The sequence below is a fragment of the Podarcis melisellensis genome (genome assembly GCF_964234715.1).
Source record: "Podarcis melisellensis genome assembly, chromosome: 10".
NCBI classification, from domain to species: domain Eukaryota; kingdom Metazoa; phylum Chordata; class Lepidosauria; order Squamata; family Lacertidae; genus Podarcis; species Podarcis melisellensis.
Genome location: NC_138542.1, coordinates 26,305,174 through 26,327,808, shown reverse-complemented (window position 1 = coordinate 26,327,808; position 22,635 = coordinate 26,305,174). Strand labels below are relative to the sequence as shown.

The following is a 22,635-nucleotide window of genomic DNA, read 5'->3' as shown; positions in this document are numbered from 1 at the left end:
GAGTTGGAAGTTACCATGAGGGTCATAAAGACCAACCCTCTGCAATGCAGGAATATTTTGTCCAACAAGGGTCTCAAACCCACAACCCTGAGATTAAGAGCCTCATGCTCTGCTGACTGAGCTGTATTTTAAAAAATGCATGAAAGATTGTACTGTCTAATGTAGGTGTTGACTGATGTGCAGAACATAATTCCATTTCATAATGTTTTAAAAAAAACCTTCTAAAATGATTTACTTATAATCCCCTTTCTTTATAGGTTTCCTATTTTTCAGAATTCAGTGTTTGAATACAGTGGTACCACGGGTTAAGAACTTAATTCGTTCTGGAGGTCCGTTCTTAACCTGAAACTGTTCTTAACCTGAAGCACCACTTTAGCTAATGAGGCCACCCGCTGCGCCGCCGCTGTGCAATTTCTAATCTCATTCTGAAGCAAAGTTCTTAACTTGAGGTTCTATTTCTGGGTTAGCAGAGTCTGTAAGCTGAAGCGTCTGTAACCTGAAGCGTCTGTAACCCGGGGTACCACTGTATTTGTCATACTGTGGAATGGGTGTCAGTTTCAGTTCTCTCTGTTTCTTGTTTACCCAAACTTAAATTTAGTTCTCCCCACATTTTGCAGGAATTCTTTTTGAAAAATTCCTTCAAAACCCCAAACTGTGCTTGCTGAGGTCATAACTTGTACCTTTGACACAAGCACTCCTACGTGTCCTTTCTACTGATTACAGTCAAGACAGATCTCTGGGACTGAAGCTGCAAAAACAGCCTCCAGAACATAAGTGATGTGCCACTTGGGCAGAGTCTGAGCAACCACCTTTTACAGCCTACAGTATGGTTGTGATGGTGGAAAAGTAATATTCTTTTACTACCAGTACATCCACGTGGCATAGATCAATAGAAGAGTTCCAATTTGATGAAGGCCTGTATGTAGAAACCCCAAGGGTGATGATAATAAACTCTCAGTAAACCAGTGCAATTTATTTGCTAAGCATTTTATGGCCATATTTTGTTCACTTGTTTCAATTTGAAGTTCAAAGTGCTGCCTTTACTTATAAACATCTAAATAACCTGGCCAGAGGCATCCGAACAAACACTCTGCCTATTCTCTAAGACAGAGGTCACAAACATGGTGCCCTCTAGATATTTTGTTAGTTCCAGCCAGCATGGCCAATAGTCAAGGATTATGGGAGTTGCAATTCATAACATGTAGAAGGCACCATGTTGGCTACCTCTGTTTTAAAGCTAATGTTAGAAGCCTGGACCAGTTTCCCCTGAGGTAAGGCAGATGACATCCAGGGCTTTTTCTATGGTGGCATCCAGCCCATGAAACACACACTGTACAAATATTCAGGTCATGTTGGCTTAGTTAGTCCAATCTGTTTTATTTTGCCAAGCATTTCAGGGAGGCTTGCTTGTTGCTCTTTATTGTTTATTTTTGTTTTTGTTCTTTAAATATATGAATTTTATAAGGCCTTTTAAAAACTACATTTGATTTTTTTTTCTAATGGATTTTATACATTGTATGGCACCTATACCTTGATGATTAACAATATAATGATTGATACTTGAACATAAAGCAGAATATAAATGTTTTAAATAAATAATACAACCTGCAATCTTGCCCTGCAATGCAGGGAATTCAAGAACTTCGATTCAGACTGATTTTTAAGCTCTGTTTTATGCAGAGCTGTGTTTTTCTATGTAATGTGTTTGTAGTTGTATTAAAAAAATATCAATCATTACATTTAGTATCATATTCTATTTGGGTAGTTCACTGTCTAAAATAAAAAGTTATATCCTCAGGCCTAATTGAGTCCAATGACAAGCAATTAAAATCTAAGCCCAATTTCAACACTGTAAGCTGAAGGCAAGTTTCTTTGTAAATCTACTTTGCAGTTTATTAATAAAATGGACTGAGATCAATTAACTGAGTTAAACATGTGTTCTTCTTTTAAAGTATTTCCATAAACTCCTCAATCACCCTCTTGAAATATATCTAGAGCACTTTCATATGTGGTAAAATGTTACAAGAGAGTAACAGCTGAATTCATATCATACCATCTTGACATGGTTAACATTTTACTCTCTTAATTCCATTAATTCAATCCAGGTTGCTCATTCTATCCAGTATTGATTGGGGAGTCAGGAAGATAAGAACTCTTGAGAGGTGACTAAGAAATATTCACTGATGCTTGTTCACTGAGCCATTAGAAAATAATATAAAGGAGTTGTCCTACAGGGTAGCAATAATATTTTGAGAGTTTTCGTTAATTAGTCTTAAAGGAAGCCAACCAATTTGCAAATAAAAATATTTTCCTGTACTGAAAACTGTATTTTACAGCATGTTTTTGAGGGAAGGGGTGGGTGGGTCATTTAGTCACATATTTAATGCCAGCTTTCAGCAATAAATATTTGTTTTAATGCATGCTGGAAAGAACTATACAAGGCACAATTATATGAATGTTGCCTTCAGTTGGATGCACCAATAAAACATAGGGAAGACCCAATGCATCCCATATGGATATTGTTCATCTCAGTTTCACACACTGAGATTCTATTAATTATTAGGAAAATGGGACCCATCATATCATGCTGCCAGTTTGAACCAATATAACTAAAAAATCATTGAGCTGCACGTTGTTCAATATTTGCTTTACACTTTGTCTAAAATACTGAATTGACTGATGGAAATAGTATGTAGCAGATACATTTTGTGTTGAAGCTCTGCAGCAGCACATTTGAGGGAAGAAAACATGCAATAATCTTCATATCTAGATGGCGCCAGTTTGCATATGAAATCTCTATGGAATCAAACATTTAGCGGTTTGTAATCAAGCTTTCCAGTGCTCCATGGGAACGTTGGTTCTCTAGAATAAAGCTTACAAAGCAAATAATGAGCATGGTCAGCAGCAAGTTTAAGCCTCAGCATAGAAAAGCATGCCCAGCTATGTTTTTACTGAAAACCTCAGCTTGGCTGGGTTACAAACTACAGGAAGAACTGAATCATGAACTGGAAATTTTGATGGCAGCTTTCAGATATGTTCCAAGTATACAAGCAATTTAGCACTCAGAATGCTCATCAAAGTTTTAAAGGCCTACATTTAAAAAACAAACTACCAAAGCTGCTACTTTAAAATTGTGCAACTTATACACAAGAAGCTAATGTTTTCCTTTCTTATCTCTGACAATAGATGTTTTAGGCATGTCTTGCAGATTAGCAGGGAGTCTAGCGGCTGAGTCACTACTGTTTCTTGACAACTGAAAGTATGCCACTTAGCAGCAATTGCTTTTCAAAACAATAAAGACCAAATAACGCAAACAACTGACACTATTTTAGATGGCCACCTGCGTTTCTAATGGATGCAAATTAGTTTTAAGTTTCATTGTTGACTTTATGAAGTGAATACATAGATCAGTGCAACTATCTTAAACCCTCCCCCATTAATTCCCCATATTCCTTACTTGAATATTAATATTATTGCAGCTACCAGAATATAGGGATCATTATGAACCGCAACAAAGTCTGCTAAATATCTGGTATGCGTCATAAAGTTATGACACAAAATAGCCAACAGATATTTAATGTTATGATACTTAGTTGCTTAATCTTTTTGTCTCTATGCTAATCTCCAGTCTGATACTTTGATGCAACAGATTAATCTGCCCATGATTTCTGTTCCCATTCCTAACTGGAAACAGTAAACCTTATGCAAAGCTGCCATCTGGTGACCAGAGCCTGTAACTCCAAGATAGGGGGAAAGGGCTGTTGAAAAGAGAGAATTGTTATGGGTGGGAACTACAAATTGGCAGCTGCTGAAACCCAGCTTTAAAACTACCAAGAGTGTTTGTCCAGAACTAAATATGGGCTGTAGGGATGTTGTTGTTTTTACAGGAACTTGCAGGTATGCTCGGATGATACTCACATCCCATGATTGCCACTATTCACGGGATTTGGAATGGGATACAAGAAAGTGTGTCTTTATCGTATCACCTTCAACTCTGTCATGATAGAACTATACACCATGAGGCAAGTCATTGGAATGTTAATGGAAAGTAGAACCATTTGCAAGAAAGAATCATAGACAGGGAGTACTTCAGCCTTCACACATGAACTAGTTCTCCCTTGAAAATGACGGTACCTATTGAATCTAGCCACACCTTCCAAGTAGGGCTCCAAGGTGGCCTGTGTAGCAAATGGGGGCCTTGTATCACATATATTAAACCAGAAATTATTGGGCAAAATAAGTCTTAAGATGTTGTGAATTTACTCATGCAACATTACTATTTTAATGAATAAATGGAAACAAATGGAAGGAGCGTAAGCTCTATGCAATATTACCAAAGAGGGAAAGTTACTGATGGATATCTAAAATAAGAAGGATTTAAAATATCGGAGTATGAGATGGCGAAACAACATTTCTAGGAAGAAGAATGCCACATTTCAGGATAGTAGTGTCCATTTTTCATACAGAAAAAATCAGTACAACTTATTTTTGAGTATACTACATGGTTAGGATTGTGTTATAGATTATATCATTTACAACTGTCTTCTTTCTCAATTTATATTTTGTTGCTTTTCATAAAAACACAAAATAATAGTTAACTCCCAACAATGAAGGTAAGTGCCAGAGGCAATCACACTTGTAGACATCAGGAGTTAAACTTTTTCATAGTAGGAGCAGTGAAAAGTAGAAATGTCTTGGAATAGCTAATTCTGAAGCCTGAGTTCTGCTATCTTGTCTATAAGCAATGCAATTTCTACAAGATGCAACAATGTCATGTCCCCCTTTAATAGTAAACTCCTAGCATGAAAAAGTTTATTAGTCCATGGAGGTGGCTTTTCCGCACTCCTTCTAAAATTAGTTCTCTTCCCTGCCCCACCGCCACAAAAAATGGGGAAAAGAAGAAAATCGACAAGTTATCACACAAACCATGCCTAATTCTATCATGATAAAAATGTGCTGTATCTTACCATGATGGCCCTTTCATAATGTTCATTGTCTTTATCAATATCTATTGGATATCCATTGAGAAGCCAAATAAAAGTAAGGTCTAAAGATCGATCATGCTCGGCGAGACACTGCATGGTAGCATTCCATCCAACTGTGACGTCAACATTGGTTGGTGCTAAAACAATCTTTGTAGCCGCTGTGCAGTTTAGGAGAGAAAGCAGAACATTTGCACGTCAACAAAACAGTAGAAGTGCAACTAAACTTCTGTATCTGAAAACTTCACTATGGATTATTCTCACCATGACAACTGTAGTCCATTTCCAGACCTATTACATCCTGTTTCTGCTGAGGCCTCTCAATTGTAATGAAAAAAAGATACTTACAGTGTTTTAGTAATGTTTTGGGCCTTGTTTAATTGTCAGTAAGACACACAGAGTTCTGTAAAACTTACTCCCGTGCAATTGTGCACAGGACTGCAGTCTTAAAACACAGATATAGATATATACTACGATAATAATGCGTATACAACCCTGCATACAATAGACAAATATTATTATAGGAATAGCAGTAGAACAAAGAGGAATCTGAAACAGAGAGATGGTCCTTTTCCTATGACTTCAACAGAATTCAGAATGAGTGTGGTGTAATCATAAACATTTGAGTCTGGGATCTGCAAGACTAGGGCTCAAATCTCCATTCAGCCATGAAGCTCACTAAGTGACCATTGTCCAGTCACTAGCCTAAGCTACCTCATAGGGCTGTTGTGGGGATAAAATAAGGGCTATGTAGGCCATCTGGGAAAAAGTTGGAATAAAAATATACGGTAATAAAAAGATGTAATCCATGTCAAATCCAGTATGTGCGCCAGAGAGCTTAACTTACAGTCCATGCAGTAAATTATGCCAATGTTGTCATGACCCACAACCTAAGGACCTTGCAGTGCATGACAAAGGTCTCTGATGAGGTTCAGGCTGCTTTCTTGTGGAGAAAACCTCTAAGTGCCTAATTTGGGGACCTCTTGGTCAAAGGACACAACCCTGCCAGTCCTGACTCAGAACATAAATCTTTATCTCCCCAACCTCACAGACTTCAAAGACTGCAAATTAAGGCAGATACTCCAGTGAACCTACATGTCTTGTGAACCAACATGAAGTCTGAGTTTGCTCTATCTCCCTGCAGAGACAAGAGCTTCTTCTAGCCACCTTAGGAGGAGAATCTTTCAGGCAAGGGGTCCCCCTTGGAGCTATCCAAGGTTCTGTTCTTATCTGCCTTTTGCACTGACCCGATTTGCCTTCACTAGACATTGCCTGCTTTCCCTGAGAGCCTCAAGCTCACAAATGTTGCTTTGTTGTGGGTTGGGGGGGGGGTAGAGAGAGAGCATGTCTGCCACTCAATCTGCAACAAAAGTATCAGCTCAATTGCAATTTGTGTGAATTGTGTCATTTTTAATTGTGGCACCAATACTGTACAAATCACCTTTTAGAAAAGTTTGATTGCTATCTTGCTCAATACATTATAAATTCTACTAAATAAATGTATTCTAAATTATTCTAATTTGACTTAGAAGTATTTATGTTGAACTGATTTGAATAAGACTCAAGGGCAGGCAGTAGTACACTAGCATTATAAAGTTTTTTGCTCTGCTTCCATTGTGTCTTCTGATTTTACTTGATGGGCAATAAACAACAGTTACCTGTGGTCAAAAGCGTAGTAGTACTATTAGCTTTTCCTTTGTTATTTTCTACAAAACAAGTGTAGTTGCCTGCATCAGCTGCTGTGACATTAATTATTTCCAGACTTCCATCATACCAAATCCGTATCCTATTGAAAGGGAAATTGTTAGGAAACATATAAGAAGAAACAATTTGATCACATGTTTAATTGATCACATATTGGATTTCTTTTTCTAACTAGACTTAAATTAGATTCTTACAATATATAACAACATCACATTTAACGTAAAATGGCTTGCTGTAACCCAGAAGTTGGAGTTTAGGCAATACATTCAAAATAACATCCAAATAATGCAATAAGTTTCTGTCCCAGACAACCATTTATATGGAAAGTGATACATAGCTTGTGTTAACCAATAAGTTTCCATATGTGAGACTTGACTTAATATGAATGAATCTTGTACCAGTGAGCAGCTACTTTGCTCTTCCTTTTCCATGAGCCAATGAACAAGCCAGGAAATCTTCCACTAACTAATGTTTCCCATTTTGTATGAATCAGAAGCTATGATTTGAAGTTGACTGGCTCGTTCCAAAGCTGTGTGGATGTTTTCTGGTTTGGATGAAACAGAAAGCTACACTCAGTGGGAAATATTCTGACTTGTTCATTAGTTAAAGTGAAGGGAGGAGTTAACCACAGTTTCCCATGGTGAACATCAATCCACATAACCTATCTGGTCAACATTAACTATGGCCAGTTTAAACTTCAACTTTAGAAATCATAGTTTTAAGCTAAACATTGTTAATACTAACCGAGGTTGGTCAGTTCAAACAATATGACAAGCTTCAGATAACCAAAAGATGAAGCAAATGATTCTGTGCAGAAGGACAGGAGTCCAGCAGGAGGCTGAACATTAGGAAGAAGACAACCCACTTGGAGGTATCCTCCCTTGATAAATGACTTTGAACTCCATCGTTATCTTATGGAGTTCAAAATGGAAATGCTGTAAAACCATTTGTAAAACAAACGACTTCCTCTGAGGCTTACACAAGAGCCCCCTTCATGTGCTACTCATGTGAAAGGGCTCCAGGCAATTAAAAAGAAGCAGAGTTACACCACTGGCCCAACCCAACATCATTCCTGTCCTCCTGGCTCCACCCCTGACCACTGCACATTGAGTATCTGGGGAGCTGTCTGTATCTATGGACCTCAAGACCTTTGTTTATTGTGCAAAGGTCATGGGGTGTGGAGGAAGGAGGATGGGTACAGCTGTACTTCCCTATAATTGCACGGAGTACCTTCATACGACGGGGTAATGTGAATCACCAGGCTAAACAGAGTCTTTCATTCTATCCTGCTGGTGCTTCATCCCACCCCCTTTTTAGCTGCAGACAAGCAGCAATGCAGCTTGTCAAATTTCTGGTTGGTCTTTGTAACTGGCTGCACTTGAAATAGTGGATTCATGGGTTGTGCTGTCTGTGCTAACCAAATAATACTGACCGGGTTGAATTTCTAATAATTTCTGTTCCTCTACTCCATATGAGTTTTGGCCTAGGAGCTGCTCTAGGCTTACATTCAATTATAGCTTGACCTCCTTTAGCAGCCAAGACCTCTCTCTTCATGGGGCTGAATTCAAAGGTTGGGGCTAAAACTGCAGAAAAAACACACAAAGATAAATATTTTTAGAAATTATGCTCTCATTTCAGATACTACCAGTGCAATACTACAATATCTACTCAGAAGATAGTCCCAATAAGATCAATGTGACTTAATCCCAGATGTATGATTGCTATCTAAATATGATGTTTTGCAGAATTAAGAAGATCTCATCTACCAGGTCTGTCAACTGATTAAAGATGAGTTCAATCATCTGCCTTTTTACCAGATAATCAATTCATGAATCAATTAAATGTAAACGTATTGCATATGAGCAAATCCTCAGTATAGGGTGTGTTTCTTTCAGATATCAAAGGCAATATGAATTCAATAAACCAAAACTAGTATTCAGTGGTAGATAGCAAGGCAAGCTAGTCTATTTTTTAAAAAAACTTTTTCATCCTTCTTATAGTAACACACCAGAACTAAGATATACTTATTTTAACTCACAGCTGTGCAGACTCACTGATTAATCAGCTAGACTTTTGGTTGGCTACTCTAACCAATGAAGCTGAAGAAAGCTTCACACCTGCATTTATTGCTTTTTAAATTTTATTTCATTCCTTGACAAAATTACCAGGATTACCTACATAATAACAACACAATAAATACTAGAAATATAAATAAGTTCAAACATGTAGCAACAATAAAAGGTGAACTCACACATTATCTGTTTTATTTACTAGAAATGGTTTCAAATGACACAGAACATGATGTTTTCACTAACCGAGAACTTTCAGCTCAGCATTTGAATAAATCATTCCATGTATATTTTCTGCTACACATTGATACATGCCCTCATCTTCTTTCTTCAGGCTAGAAAATCTCAAATCTCCTTTCCAATACTAAAAGTGAAAGACACAATAAAGTTATAATAGGCACAAGGCAGCAGTGATGATTAAAAACTGCCTAAATTCCTTTCTGTTCGAAATAGGGACTGAAAATAAAACTGCCTATATAAAATGCTACTATACAAAACTATGGTGCTACTGCACTTGGAATCCTATCTACAGTTCTGGTCATCACATTAAAAAAGAAGAAGAAAGATATTGTAGATCTGGAAAAGGTTGAGAAAGAGGGAGTGGTTCCCCCATAAGGAAAGGTTAAAATATTTGGAGGATAGTGGAGGATAGAAAGTGGAGAAAGAGAAGTTCTTCTCCTTCAGCCATAATACTAGAACTAGGTACCATCCAATGAACATGAATGTTGGACTATGGAATTTACTCCCAAAAGGTGTAGTCCACCAACTTGGTGGCTCTAAAAGAGACATTAGGCAAAGATAATACTATCGGTGGCTATTAGCCATGATGGTTATGTGATTCTATTATTCTGATGTTGAAAGCAGTATGCCTCTGAATACTAATTGGTGGGGATCACACGGGAAGAGCGTTATTGCACTCAGCTGCCGCTTCTGGTCTTCCCTATGGCACCTGACTGGCCAGTGTGAGAACAGGATGCAGGACTACATGGACCTTTGGCCTGACCCAGCAACACTCTTCTTATGTTCTTAGTTTATGATGGTATTGTTAACCAATGCAGCAACAGTCACTGGATAAACAAAGGATACTCTAATTTCTATCCAAAGGTGAGTCCGTGTGAGCAGTTTGCTGCATGCAAAAGTCCCAATCAGTTTGTGCACATATTAAACTTAGGGAGGATATAATGAACTCTTTCTCCCACTGCGAATATAACTATTTCAGACGATAGAGCTTTCATGAATTCTATGTTGGACACACATTGGTAAAAGGTAAAGGTAAAGGACCCCTGGATGGTTAAGTCCAGTCAAAGACGACTATGGGGTTGTGGTGCTCATCTCACTTTTAGGCTGAGGGAGCCGGCGTTTGTCCACAGACAGCTTTCCAGGTCAATGGGTAAACTGCTTCTGGTGCAATGGAACACTGTGACAAAGTAGGTGTGTGGTCACCATGGCTTAAATACTTGCAGTCCAAGTGACTGATATCTATTGGTTAATTATACAATAACCTTTGTTACTGAAATAAATATTATTTGATTCCTTTTCCTTTGTAAATTTTGCAGTTGGAAATAATGCCCCAAAGGAAATGAAAACAAAGAGAATTTTCTAAGTTTTTAAAGAACACTCTAGCAGAATTAATTAAATTTCTATACTATCCCACTTCATCCAAAGAAACACAAAAATACATACCATAGTAACAAACAAACAAAAATATTCCCCAGTTTAAAATACTGTTTACTTAGCCAAAGGCCTGGGGAAAGAGAAATGTTTTTGCCTGACACCTAAAGGCAAGTAACGAAGGTGCCAAGTGAGCCTCTCTGGGGAGAGCATTCCACAAGTGAGGGGCCACCACAGAAAAGGCCCATTCTCATGTTGCCATGTTCCGGAACCCTCATTGAGAAGGCACACAAAGAAGGACCTCAAATGATGATTGCTGGGTCTAGGTCATATGGGGAGAGGTGATCACTGAGCATTCAACAAAACATTCTCACAGCAATCAGGATATTTTTATTTCTATTGCTCAAAATCAGGATTTGCATGATAATGATGTGTTGTAGTGTTTAATTCAATATAGCATTCCAGTATGTAGACTTTTGTTTTTTTAAAAAAAGTTTACAAATGTATTTGACACTTGGTAGCATTATCTATCAAAGACCATTCTTGGTTTATTTATGTGCTTTCTACTACCTTGGGGGGAAAAGGTGGACATGAATGTGGGCATAACCTAAGCCTACCGGTATTCCATTTTTCAGCCATCGCATTGTTGGAAGAGGCTTCCCTGCAGCTACACATGGCCAGTGGAATTCACTGCCTATATCTCTCTCTGTATCATTGATGTGCTCCACCCATTCCGGATACGCTGAAAGACAAAGAAAACACAACTCTTGCATTTCATGCATGTTTGAAACCAGTTGCGGTGGCGGGGGGGGGGGGAGTAGCCAGAATCAAGATAATTGCAATTCAAACAAACCACAACCCCCCCTCCCCGAGTTTGGAGGTAATTATGAATTGTAGTTTGTTTAAAAGTGCATGATTACTCTCTTCTCCTGTGACATGGGGGAGAGGAGCATGCAAACCCAGGGCTTACTATGGCTCATTTGTGTAGCAGGAACCAATATACACATATATATGAACCCAGGTTTTGGTGTCCTCGGGTGTCTTCCCGTGTAAAAGTTGGGGTGTCTAGGCGACGTTTCGACGAGGTCTCACTCGTCATCTTCAGGCTGGTGCTTTCGGCTTCTTGTTACTGGAACAGAGCAGGATCTCAGTGTTTGAGTTCCTATAAATACTGTTGAGGGGGTGTGGTGTATAGCCTCCAATGTTCTGGGCAGAGAGGAAGTTCCCAGGCTAGTGTGCCTTTTCTTCTTTTGTTCCTTAATTACTTGAGGGATATCTTGAGTGATTTCTTGAGTGATATCCTGAGTACCACTTAGGTGGGTCATTAGGTGTGGATTAGTTGCTAAAGTCTTTGTGTCTTGACCTCTTGAACTTTGTGAAGAGTTTTTCTGAGAAGATGGCTGTACTGCACTTAGTTGTGCTCTGGCTTGGCTTCGTGTATAGGGGCGAGCTGTGGTTTTGTGGCCTGTGTCAGCCAGATCTGTGTAGGGATTGCAGGGGGGTGCAGCATCCGGAGGTGCCACCATGGTTTGGCTACTGGATGGTGTCTGTAATTTATCTGTGGAGAGGGTCTGGGTTTGGGTCTGGTGTGGTTGATTGGTGATGGCGTTCTGTGTGCCTCTGGATCTGGTGTCAGTTTTTGTGGGGAGGGCTAATTTCCAGATGTCTGGCAAGCGGGATGTGTCGTCACGCTTGTTCATGTTGTGAGGGTGTTTCTCTATCTCGATGGCTTCCATGATTATTCTCTTGTGGTGATGTTCCATGTTAAAGAGCAATTTGGAATCTGCAAAATTAATTTCGTGTCCTGTTTCTTTCATGTGTTGGAAAAGAGAGGAAGTTTTTTCTTCTTTTTTGACGGCATTCTTGTGTTCTGCGATACGTGCATTTATTCGTCTGTTTGTTTGTCCAATGTACGTGGCTGGGCAGACTTTGCAGGGTATTTCATAGACCCCTTGGTTTTCCAACTGGATTTTATCCTTGGGGTTTCTGAGGATATTGGCTATTTTTTGGTTGGTGCAAAAGGCTGTTTTGATATTGTGTTTATGGAGGATTTTGCTAATTTTATCTGTAGTTTTATATGAACCAACTCTACAACACACATTCTGGAAACAATTGCATGTTTCTGTACAGGTGAAAAGACCATGCAACCTAAAATAAGTCTAAAAAACCCATGTGACCCCTGCAATGCAATTTATGAAGAAGTGTCCCACCTACCTTGAACATAAACTTTTGCTGAATGCTTATCTTTTCCTCTATGATTTTCAGCTTCACATTCATAGGTTCCTTCATCTTCAAACTGAATGTTGTAGATCTTGAGGACTGCACCAGACATGCTTACTTCTGCACTGCTTGGCATGGGTTCAAGATACTTATTCCATCTTATCTCTGGAACAGGGCTTTGAAAAGAAGAAAAATGAGCCTATGTGAATAAAGTTTGGGTGCCCTTTGGTGGTCTTTTGTCATTCCCTCCCAAGCCTTCTGCCTCTGCTCTCCCCTTCTATTTACAGAACTACTTCTAGTTCTAAGTTCACTTTCTCACACACCCACACCCAGTTGTTGTTGTTGTTTTGTAAATGTATAGCTCATTTTTCTTCCACCATGGATTTTAAAGTACAAGAGGCTCCTATCGAGGCACAGACCAGTCCAAGACCTGCTTAGCTCCAGCAAGCTGGCTGCATCATCTGCCTTCAGACCATACACCATGAACCAGAAATGGAGAACCTTTGGTTTGGGGATCAAACACAGTTCTTCAGGCCTCTTTGCCTGGCCCATGGGACTCTATCTATCTGTCACCTTCCTGAACAACGCCCCTCAACAGCAACACCTCTTTGAGTGTTTTGTCTTTGTATGAAGTAATTCACCTACTGTACAAAGACAAAATTCTCATAGTTGATCTGCTCAGTTTTGCCTCTGATGCCACATAACAGTGGCAACCTGGCTCTCAGAATATTGCTCAAAAGGGAACACGGACTTGGGCTGATAAAGCGTCCCCATCCCTGTTGTAAACCAACTGAGCCCTTACTTAGCTGTTAATTGACCCTTTACTTAGCTAATCCTCATATCTTCCTCACTCTCTTCACAGTCAATTCCTAATCACTTCCCCAGTCCCACACTGGGAACCACATGGATGGTGAAAAGCAGCCTATACACTTTATTAATTAAAAAACAACAACACCTTGCTTTGGCTGTGAAATGCAGATTGGGCAGACACTTGTGAGCCTGGCATTTTGCACAATACTTAGATCATTGTTAAGGTTTGTCAAGCAGAAATGAGTTGCGTGTCAAGACCCTGCACCCCCTCCCTTGATGAATAAAAGCACGTGGACACATGTATTTTAGGTTAATGGGCTGAAAAAGGCCACAACTTTTATTGGTTACAGAATGTGAGTGGTATTGGCTTTTGGCATTGGACCCGAACTAACTATATCTGACTCCTGCCCACCATGTAGGAAGCCTCACAAAGGTTAACCACCTGTAGGGGGAGCCTTGTTGATGTACATCAACTCAGAGCTCCCCCAGGGTCACCAGAAAGCTTGTGCCATGGCCCTAGGCTCCACCCAGGCTTCAGACAGGAACCACGACCCCTGGATTCCTTTAACAGAATACCCTTAAAGAGGAGGGGTAGGTGATGGCCATAACCTCCCCTCCCATAAACCAAGCTTTTCCAATGCCTAACTGTTGAACCTTACAAAGTTGTGACGATTTGCTATGAGGTAGGTGAAAACCAAGTGGCTGGTGCCAATCTGCCAAGTGGAAAAATTCCTACCAGGCCCCTTCAACAAGCGACCAACCGAAGTCCATAGCAAGGTCAAGGTGAAGAATGCCAGGGGGGAAAAGGGTGGGAGGGCGGGAGATCCATGGAAGCCAGGAAGCAGAAGGAGAAGCTCCCGGCCGCATGACCACTTAAATGCAGCTAGTCTCCCCCCCAAGCCACCTAGATTGGCTGGCTGCGGTTGTGACGCATGCTGAGAGAGAGAGAGAGAGAGAGAGAGAGAGAGAGAGAGAGAGAGATAGAGAGAGGTAGGGAGGGAGAGAGGGAGAGAGGGAGGGAGATAGAGAGAGGAAGAAAGGTAATGGTGGCATTGTGGAGTCCAAATCCAAGTGTGGAATTTCAACTCCAAACAGAGGGGCCATTTTTTAATTATGTATATTGCCATTTTCACCAAGGGCAGTTTTCACCCATGGTTTTGAGTGAAGTAGGATCTTTGGCCCATATCACACTGAAGATCATGTAGATAAGCATGGTTGCCCACCTGAATCTATGTACAAAGTCACCTTGAGTGTGGCAGGGGAAGGGGGAAGTGTCTAAGAAGGGAACATTTTGACCTCTCAATTGTCAGGTGCAGACTTGAGGATTACATCTGACAGCAGATTAGGGCTGATAACCCAGGCCCAGTTTAGTCTACACAAACTGTGCCCATGCGTGGAACCAACCTCAAGCATACTTACTTTCCAAGTGCAAAACACTCCAGTGTTACATTCTGTCCTAAAAGTGCGTATGTCTCTTTGAAGCTCACTCTGATATCTGGAAGATAGCCTTTTGAACCTAACATGAAGAGAAATGCAAAACTAAAAACCAGTCTGTTGTAATCATAGGCAACCATTTAGAAACATGTTCTATTACATATTTACACTCAAAGTACCAGGATGGTATGAACAGCTAAACTCACTCTGTGTGAGTTTGACCATCTGCATGGGATCAATGGTTCCAATGTGTTTTTTTAAAGTATAAACATAATTTTTCAACAGAATATGCAATATTTGGTTTACATAAAAGAAGCATGAAGGAGTGTTGTGTAAGCTGTCTGATCAATCCCTTAATTGTGCAAAGCCTTGCCTTGTTGTGGGGTGAAGTTTTTCAGCAACCTCCACACCATGTCCCAGTTGTAATGTGATGCTTCAGAAATCACTAGTTGTATCTAACAGTGTAATGCCACGAGAACAGCAAAGCCAGCCACAAATGGCAATGCCTTGGAAGGAACTATACCAAATACATCTGCTTGTGTATTAGTTTCAATTGCACATAGCCAAAATTTTTTTACTGCACCAAGAATGTAATTGAAAAATAAACAATAGACAAACTGATGTACCTAATATTCTGGATAAATACTTACGATCTGCTTGAGGAATGAGTGGAATAAAACTGCTGAAAACACTCTTAGTGATTGAGTTGCTGGTCACAAAGCAAGAGTAGTTGCCTTTATCTGATGCTTCAACTTTAGCAATGTAGAGATTGCCATTTGTCTGTGAGACATACCGCCGTTTATCCAAAGTAATGAATTCTGGGAAATCATTCAGAACCCAGCGGTAACTCAGATCATCTGGAAAGGAAGGGAAAGTTTTTGTTGACATCTATAAAAGGATGTGGTGTGTGCAATTCTAGAAAGAATTTGTGCAAATACATGAATATAATGAGTTGCCTGACATGAGGTTAAATGGCTCTTATAGTCATTACTATTGAATTTGACAGACCAAAATTCTCCAGTGTATCTGTTAGAGGTCTTGCCCTCATTTCCTAATATACTTTTAACCAGAGATCCTAGTGAATTGCACCTAGAACCTTAAAAGTGTGCTGCCGCTGAGCTATGACTTTGCTGTATCTTGTAACATAGGAAAATGCCTTATACAGTATATTGAATCAGAAGACTGGCCTTTTTAGCTCAGTATTGGAAGTGGCTTTCTGGAGTTACAGAGAATGGGGTTTTCCAACCTTAGCTGGGAAAAGCCAGGGATTGAATACGGTGCCTTCCGAAAGTAAAGCATGCGTTCCACCACTGAGCTTAGCTTATTTCCCTATGCAAAATGAATGTTTCAGTGACTTTTTGGCCAAAGTTGTGGAGCTTTCTTTGGGGCAAAATTTAAGAAGAAAGCCTTTTTGAGCTATTGACAAAAGTGACATAGGTTGCCATACATTTCCCCAGATATTTTGCCAATTTCAACAACTTCTGACTGTAGTATTCCAGGTCTGTCTCAGGACGTAAGTTTTTTCAGGGATTTGTTAAAGGATTAAAAAGACATTAAGAATCAGTGAGTGTAGAAAAAAAAAAAACAACCAGTGAGGGCTGCTCAGAACTTGAAAGATGGCTTTGAAGCACTTCATTATTTTACACCAAAATCTTCTGGGCTGAAAAGTTGTTCTAGCTTAAAATGGGAAGGAGAAAGTCCTAATGAGCTGGCCTCTAGCTATCTGGTAGCTGGATTCTGCAACTTACAACCTATTTTATCTGTTAGATTATTTAGCTAATACACTGGCATTCTGCCCTTCAATGCAGTTCACCTTGGTAGAGTTCTGAATACACCCTTGCTTATTTCCCTTAATCAGGAATGGGGATCCTGTGATCCTCGAGATGTTAGGGGTCATTAGGAAAGGGTTTGGAAAACTAAACTGTCAATACCATAGTGTCACTGTACATATCTGTGGCTAGAGCACACTTACTGTCCTGGTCATATCATAAGCTGCTTATATTTGACAGAGCATCTCATCCATTCTACTGGCCTGGCTCTTTGCTGAAAGCAGGACCTGAACACAACAGCACTCTCCTCACTTGTGATTCCCAACAACTATCACTCGGAGGCATACACTGCACCCAACAGGGGAAATGGGTAGGATCTTGTTTCCTGGCAGTAAGTGTCAGTGGCTGCTGTAAATAGTTACTGCAGGTTCCCCTTCTGGTTGCTTAGAGGAGAACATTAACCCAGTTGGAAGCTGTAACTCAGTATGACAATCCTGAAGTGCACATGGCCAAAGCTTTCATTGGGTGCGCAGGGAATAGTGCTAATAGCTTGCTTCTACTCTCCGCCAAATGGCAAGATTGCTGGCTGTCACACCAGAGCCACCCGCTCCACACTTCAACTGCCTACCACTCCTCCCATCCGATTAGTTCAAATATGCTTCTACCCAGGCTTTGTGCTGGCTTTATGCTAGGAGATGGCACAGTAAGCGCTCCAATTATGCCTGAAGCATGCTTGCCATTTGTGGGAATGTAAGCGCAAAAGTTCACCCAGCTTTATCAGCGAAAGCTTTTTAACAGCAACCAGATGCAGCCGCTCTTTAATCTGAAGAGAACCAACCTCTCTCTAAGGAACTAAAAAAAAAGTAAAAGTCAAGCAGCGAGGTTGATCTGTGCTTCTCTTATTACAGGATTTAAGCAGCTTATGTAGCTTATACCGTCATATTCAAAGTTAGGAATTTTGTAATCATATTAGTTTCTATCCTGTTCTTCCAATGAAAGCTGAAAAATATGTGGATTTAATTACCTGGATAATGAGGTGGAGGGTCACAGAGAAGGACAGCCCCAACGCCTTCCCGCACTTTTACTGCATGCCTCTCTTCAGGAGTAAATGGATATAAATCTATGCAAGACAATGTGCATGTATTATATAATTGTATTATATAATATGCAGCTAAAACTGCAGGTATAAACTCACCAAAGATGTGAAGTAGACATTTACAAAATAAGCATATATTCATTGGTAATTTACCACAATTTTTTCCACAAAAAAGAGTGTGGTGGGTGTACAAGCCTTTATTCTATCATTCCATGGTGTAACAAAAAGGGTAGGCATCAATTGTTAAAGGATTATTATTTTTATCTGTGTTCTATCATAGACAATGGAGAATGAATACAGGTGCAAGGCTACCTACTTGGAATCAGTATTTTCAAATCAGGAGTTTTCCTTTGGAACTGCTGGGGCCAAGATGCACACATAAACATGAGACAGCTTAGGAAAAAGCAATGAAAGCTCGCATAAAGCTATCTGTCTCAGAAAACTTAAAGTTGTTTGCAAAATGCCAACAACATATATTATTTGCATGGCCAGTTATATGAATAGCATATAAGGCTCCTGGAACTATTAAGACACCCTAGGTATCTGCCTAGGGAAGTTCTTATAGAAGTATTGGACTGTATTGGGACACTCATGCAAAGTTGTAGAAACAGCAATGACGAGGGGGAAAGCAGGCAAGCAAAATGTAACTGAAGAATTCATTGGGTCTAGTGTTGGTCTGAGGTGCAAGTGGAAAAACAAAGAAGAAGAAGTCCATCAGAACCTGTGTCTCAGAATTCACTGAAAGTTCACCTTGAAAACGGCAAAGTGAATTTCAGATCCCAGGCAGAGACTTACAGGTTGACATGGGAATGTATAGTTGGGCTGATTCCCTAGGCTAAGTTAGTCATAGATTCAGGCACAGTACATGAACGGGAGCTGTAAGGCTCAGGTGTTACCCTAAACCAGTGTTTCCCAACCTTTTTTGGGCAAAGGCACACTTGTTTCATGAAAAAAATCTCGAGGCACACCACCATTACAGCCCCGTGACGTCAGCGCGCAGCGTCACGCCGGGAGGGACATGAATTGCTAGCAAATTACATAATCACCTCCTTGAGGGCTGGCTCATCTTCTCCGAAGGCAGAACCCCATTAATTAACAGCACAGACTCACACCATAGCCAAGACGAGGGGGGAAAACCTCAGTCATGCACAGTCATGCACATGTGGGGGCTAAATGAGGACGAAGACCGGGCAGAGAGCAGGGTTCAAATCACCCCACCTGGCCAGGACAATCCCTGGGTGCTCCCTTGGGCCACTCGCCTGACCCACCTCGCAGGGCTGTTGTTGCGAGGATAACACGGGGAGAACCACGCGCGCCCCCGGGAGCTCCTTGGAGGAGAAAGCGGGCAATGAATGCAATGCACGAAATATATGAGAGGTGACCAGGTTTTGCAGGTGAGGGGCCCCCGCCAGCCTCCGCTTCCAACACCCGGCGCAACGACGCCGAAGTTTCCCCCCGGGCTCGGCTCGGGGAGCACCAGTGCTCCCCCCGCGGCTCCCCTTCGCCCTCCCGGCTCTCTCTGCCGCCCACTGGGCACCCCCCTCACCTGCCAAGTCCGGAGCGCCGGTGGAAGTTGCATGCATGCATGCAGGGCGCCGCGTTGCCATTGCATTGCACTGCACTCCATGCAACGCCTGCACGCATGCATTGCCTTGCACGCCCGCCAAGGGGTCTCCCCGCGGTCCGATGCGTCCCCTCCGGCGCGGATGCAGCATTGCAAAAATAAAAAAACCCCGACGCAGCCCTACCTGGGGGGCAGCCTCCGCCGCTCCGCCTCCGCGGGGATCCCCGGGCTCCATCCTGCCGCCCGATCTCCGGAGGGCGCAGGCAGGCTGTGTGGGGTCTGCGCGGAAGAGCCCCTGCCCGCCCGGCTGCCGCCGCTGCGCTCATTCCATGGCCGGGAGAAGAGCGCTTCAAATAAAACGCCCGGCCCGCCAGGCCACGCTGGGAAACGTAGTTTGCGCACCCTGCGCGGGTGCGGAGCCCAAGGGCGAGGGGACTACGGATCCCGGCAGCCCCCGCGCCGGGGACAGAGGAGGAGAGGCCGGGTGCAGGGATGGAGGGACGGGTGGGCGAGCGAGTGAGTGAGTGGCAGCCGCCAAGCCTTGGCCGAGAGCCAGGAAGGGCCTCCCCGGAGGAGGAGGAGGAGGGAGGCGCAGAGCGGGAGGGAGGGAGGGAACCCCAGGGGTCATCTAGTGACGGCGCCCCAATCGAAAATTTGACTTTAAAAAAAAAATCTTTCAATTTTTAAATTTTTCCCGCGGCACACCAGGCAACATCTCGCGGCACACTAGTGTGCCGCGGAACAGTGGTTGGGAAACACTGCCCTAAACAGCAACTTTACCTTGGTCCAATGGATTTTTCTACAATATATGATGCTACGAATAACACTTAACAACAACCCTGTATTTAATAGATTCTCTGAACATTATTCCAACATTTCATTCATATTAAACTTTTGGGGTGCGGGTGGGGCGACTTATCATCGTTGGAAGGTGAGCTTGCAAAAATCTGCACGGTACATGTGACAGACAAATCTTCGAGCTATGATAATTTTTTGCAAATGTTACAGACCTATTTGAAAGCAGTACTACCCCCCAGCCTGATTTTATTTTAGTAATAATAAATGCCAAAGGGTATGTGTGCCTGCTTTAACAGCAACAGCGGGGATTACACTCATCTTTGGATTCTGATGAGCAAAAAAACGCTTTCATTCAAAAGTGGAGATGATAAACCTCTCAATACGAAAAACATATTCTGAAACATTGTTTAATGCTATCCTCTCTTGAAGAGGATAAGCTTATGTTCTCATCTTTAAAGTGAATAATAAATAGACCATGATCCCATTTTTAGAAGTTATTAAATTATGCATCTATTTTATGTACTTGATCAACACAATTTCAAAATTCGCTGAGACAACATATCAGCACTTATCACCGAGTATACCAGTGTAATGCTTCAAGCCATGATATGGGAGGCAATGGACTCTCATATTACATGCAGATGTGCTGTCATAGATGTGTCAATGGAACGAAAGAGGGCATGAATTCCAATGACTTCTTTCCTTCACATAACAGATAATTCATGTAATAAAATTGTTCAGGAAGAATAATTTCCTTTTTGGGGTGGGGGGAGGAGGCTTAAGTACTGTATATACAATATACTAAACTCACAGTCTGTACTGGAGAGAAGCCCAAAGCATAATGTGGGAATTATAGATTTTGCCCTAAAGGCCTAAAAGGCAGCATATTTCACACTAAGTTAATGTGTAATGAAAAATGAGTATTATTTCTGTTCAGGAATCAAGTACTGCTATTAGTCTTGTATAGTTTCATCCTTTCCCCAAAGCTAAACAACACTGAATGTGCAGAAAATGTTTGCATAAGGTTCTCTTATAATGACAGAAGTGTCCTCAGCAGGATTTCCTATCCAGGGTCAAGGATTAGAGATCTATCTTTAGCATATAGTGATGTGGACATTTTGACCTTCATTTAAACCCCTTGGCATCTCTGATTCAGCCACTTCCCCCTGAGTTCTTCACCCTGTCCAATAACATTTCACATATCTAGGCTGCAATCCTAATCACATTTACCTGAGAGTAAGCTCAATTGAATTCAACAGGATTTACTTCTGAGCATACAGGGTTACGAATGTAGCCTAAACACCCAAACTAGTTTTATCCTCTATAAGGTATGTGGGGGGTGGGGGGGTGTTATGTCAATATGTCTGTACTTCAGGCTGTTGCATTGTTGTTAAAATGTCAGACATGACACATTATGGGACAACATAAGGCAAACCAAAAGAGAGAGAATTTCCTACCCCCAAAGTGCTTACAGTAATCACAATGCAACTATTTTCTTGTAAACCACTCTGTTGCGTTTTTATTGGTGTTGTATTTCTGTTTTAATTGATTAATTTTATTGGGAACTGCCTTCAGCAGCATAAGGCACAGCTCATTTGCTTGCGCCATCTTGTTAACTAAATAGATTTGTGTCTGTTTTCTTGCTGTGACACATTTGTACTTTGGATGACGGAGAACAATCTCTTAGATCAGAGTTTCTCAAACAGTGTCAGAACAGCACTCCATAAGATATATTCTCTCTCGTTCTCTGTATTGGTTGGTAACTAAAATCATGTGAGTTTTACAAGTACCTCAAGTTTTAACTACGCTGAAAAAGATGGTTGTCTCATTGGCTCTCATTACTATCAGCCAATATATTGTAAAAAAAGGGGGGGGGGAAAGGGGACTTATCTTTGTTCAGTTCAGGGCTTGCCAATGTGGCAGCCACAGGTGTACATGTACCTGCAGAGGACTTCCCTGGGACCTAAATGGTTCCCTGTCCCAACCCCTCCTCCGCTGAAATTTAGGCTTGAAATAAGCATTCTATTGTAGCCATCAGGGTTGTGGCTACAGTGTATGTGTTGCCTATGAACAGCCTCCCCAAGCTAGAAGTTTAAAGGGTGCACTCTCCAGACCTACACTCCTTGCGCTCAGGGGCTGAAAACACAAACAATGAGAAACACTAAGGAACCCAACCACCACCAGAAGAATTACAGGTAACCTCACTACTACCCCATTCTAACTGCTCAGGGTTCAGAGTGAACAAGTCATCTATGTAATCCATGTTAAAAAGGTAAACATTTCTTACATCCAAAGTTTAGAGATGCTTCCCGGCTCCTTATAGTTCCATGTACATTGTATGCAAGGCAAACATACTTTCCTTCATCCCTTGATTTCTCGGGATTGTTGATTTCCAGGTTACCTCCCACCATACTGTGGTGCTCCTTTGCTGTTTTAATATCAATATCCCAGTTGTTACGCTGCCACCTATTGAGGGAGAAGGTATTTTATCACACACTAAAAGTAACAATATAATAACCTGCAGTTTTCTATCAGCACACAAAAGTCCTTCCAGATGGACTTGTGTCAGTAGTGTGGG

At 41.3% G+C, this 22,635-nt stretch overlaps 1 protein-coding gene across 9 annotated transcripts in view; it reads right to left on the bottom strand.

Annotated features, from left to right (window-relative positions):
- CNTN1 (contactin 1) overlaps positions 1-22,635 on the bottom strand; it is a 162,546-nt gene that overhangs the window by 21,664 nt on the left and 118,247 nt on the right. For all 9 annotated transcript variants that reach the window (XM_081928944.1, XM_081928948.1, XM_081928942.1 and 6 more), the window contains 10 exons: positions 22,345-22,523; positions 17,624-17,719; positions 15,481-15,687; positions 14,816-14,912; positions 12,581-12,762; positions 10,984-11,108; positions 9,002-9,119; positions 8,119-8,269; positions 6,641-6,768; positions 4,968-5,143 (listed from right to left, as the gene is read on the bottom strand). In XM_081928944.1, the coding sequence (XP_081785070.1) occupies positions 4,968-5,143; positions 6,641-6,768; positions 8,119-8,269; positions 9,002-9,119; positions 10,984-11,108; positions 12,581-12,762; positions 14,816-14,912; positions 15,481-15,687; positions 17,624-17,719; positions 22,345-22,523 (1,459 nt within the window). The remainder of the gene's footprint in view (positions 1-4,967; positions 5,144-6,640; positions 6,769-8,118; positions 8,270-9,001; positions 9,120-10,983; positions 11,109-12,580; positions 12,763-14,815; positions 14,913-15,480; positions 15,688-17,623; positions 17,720-22,344; positions 22,524-22,635) is intronic.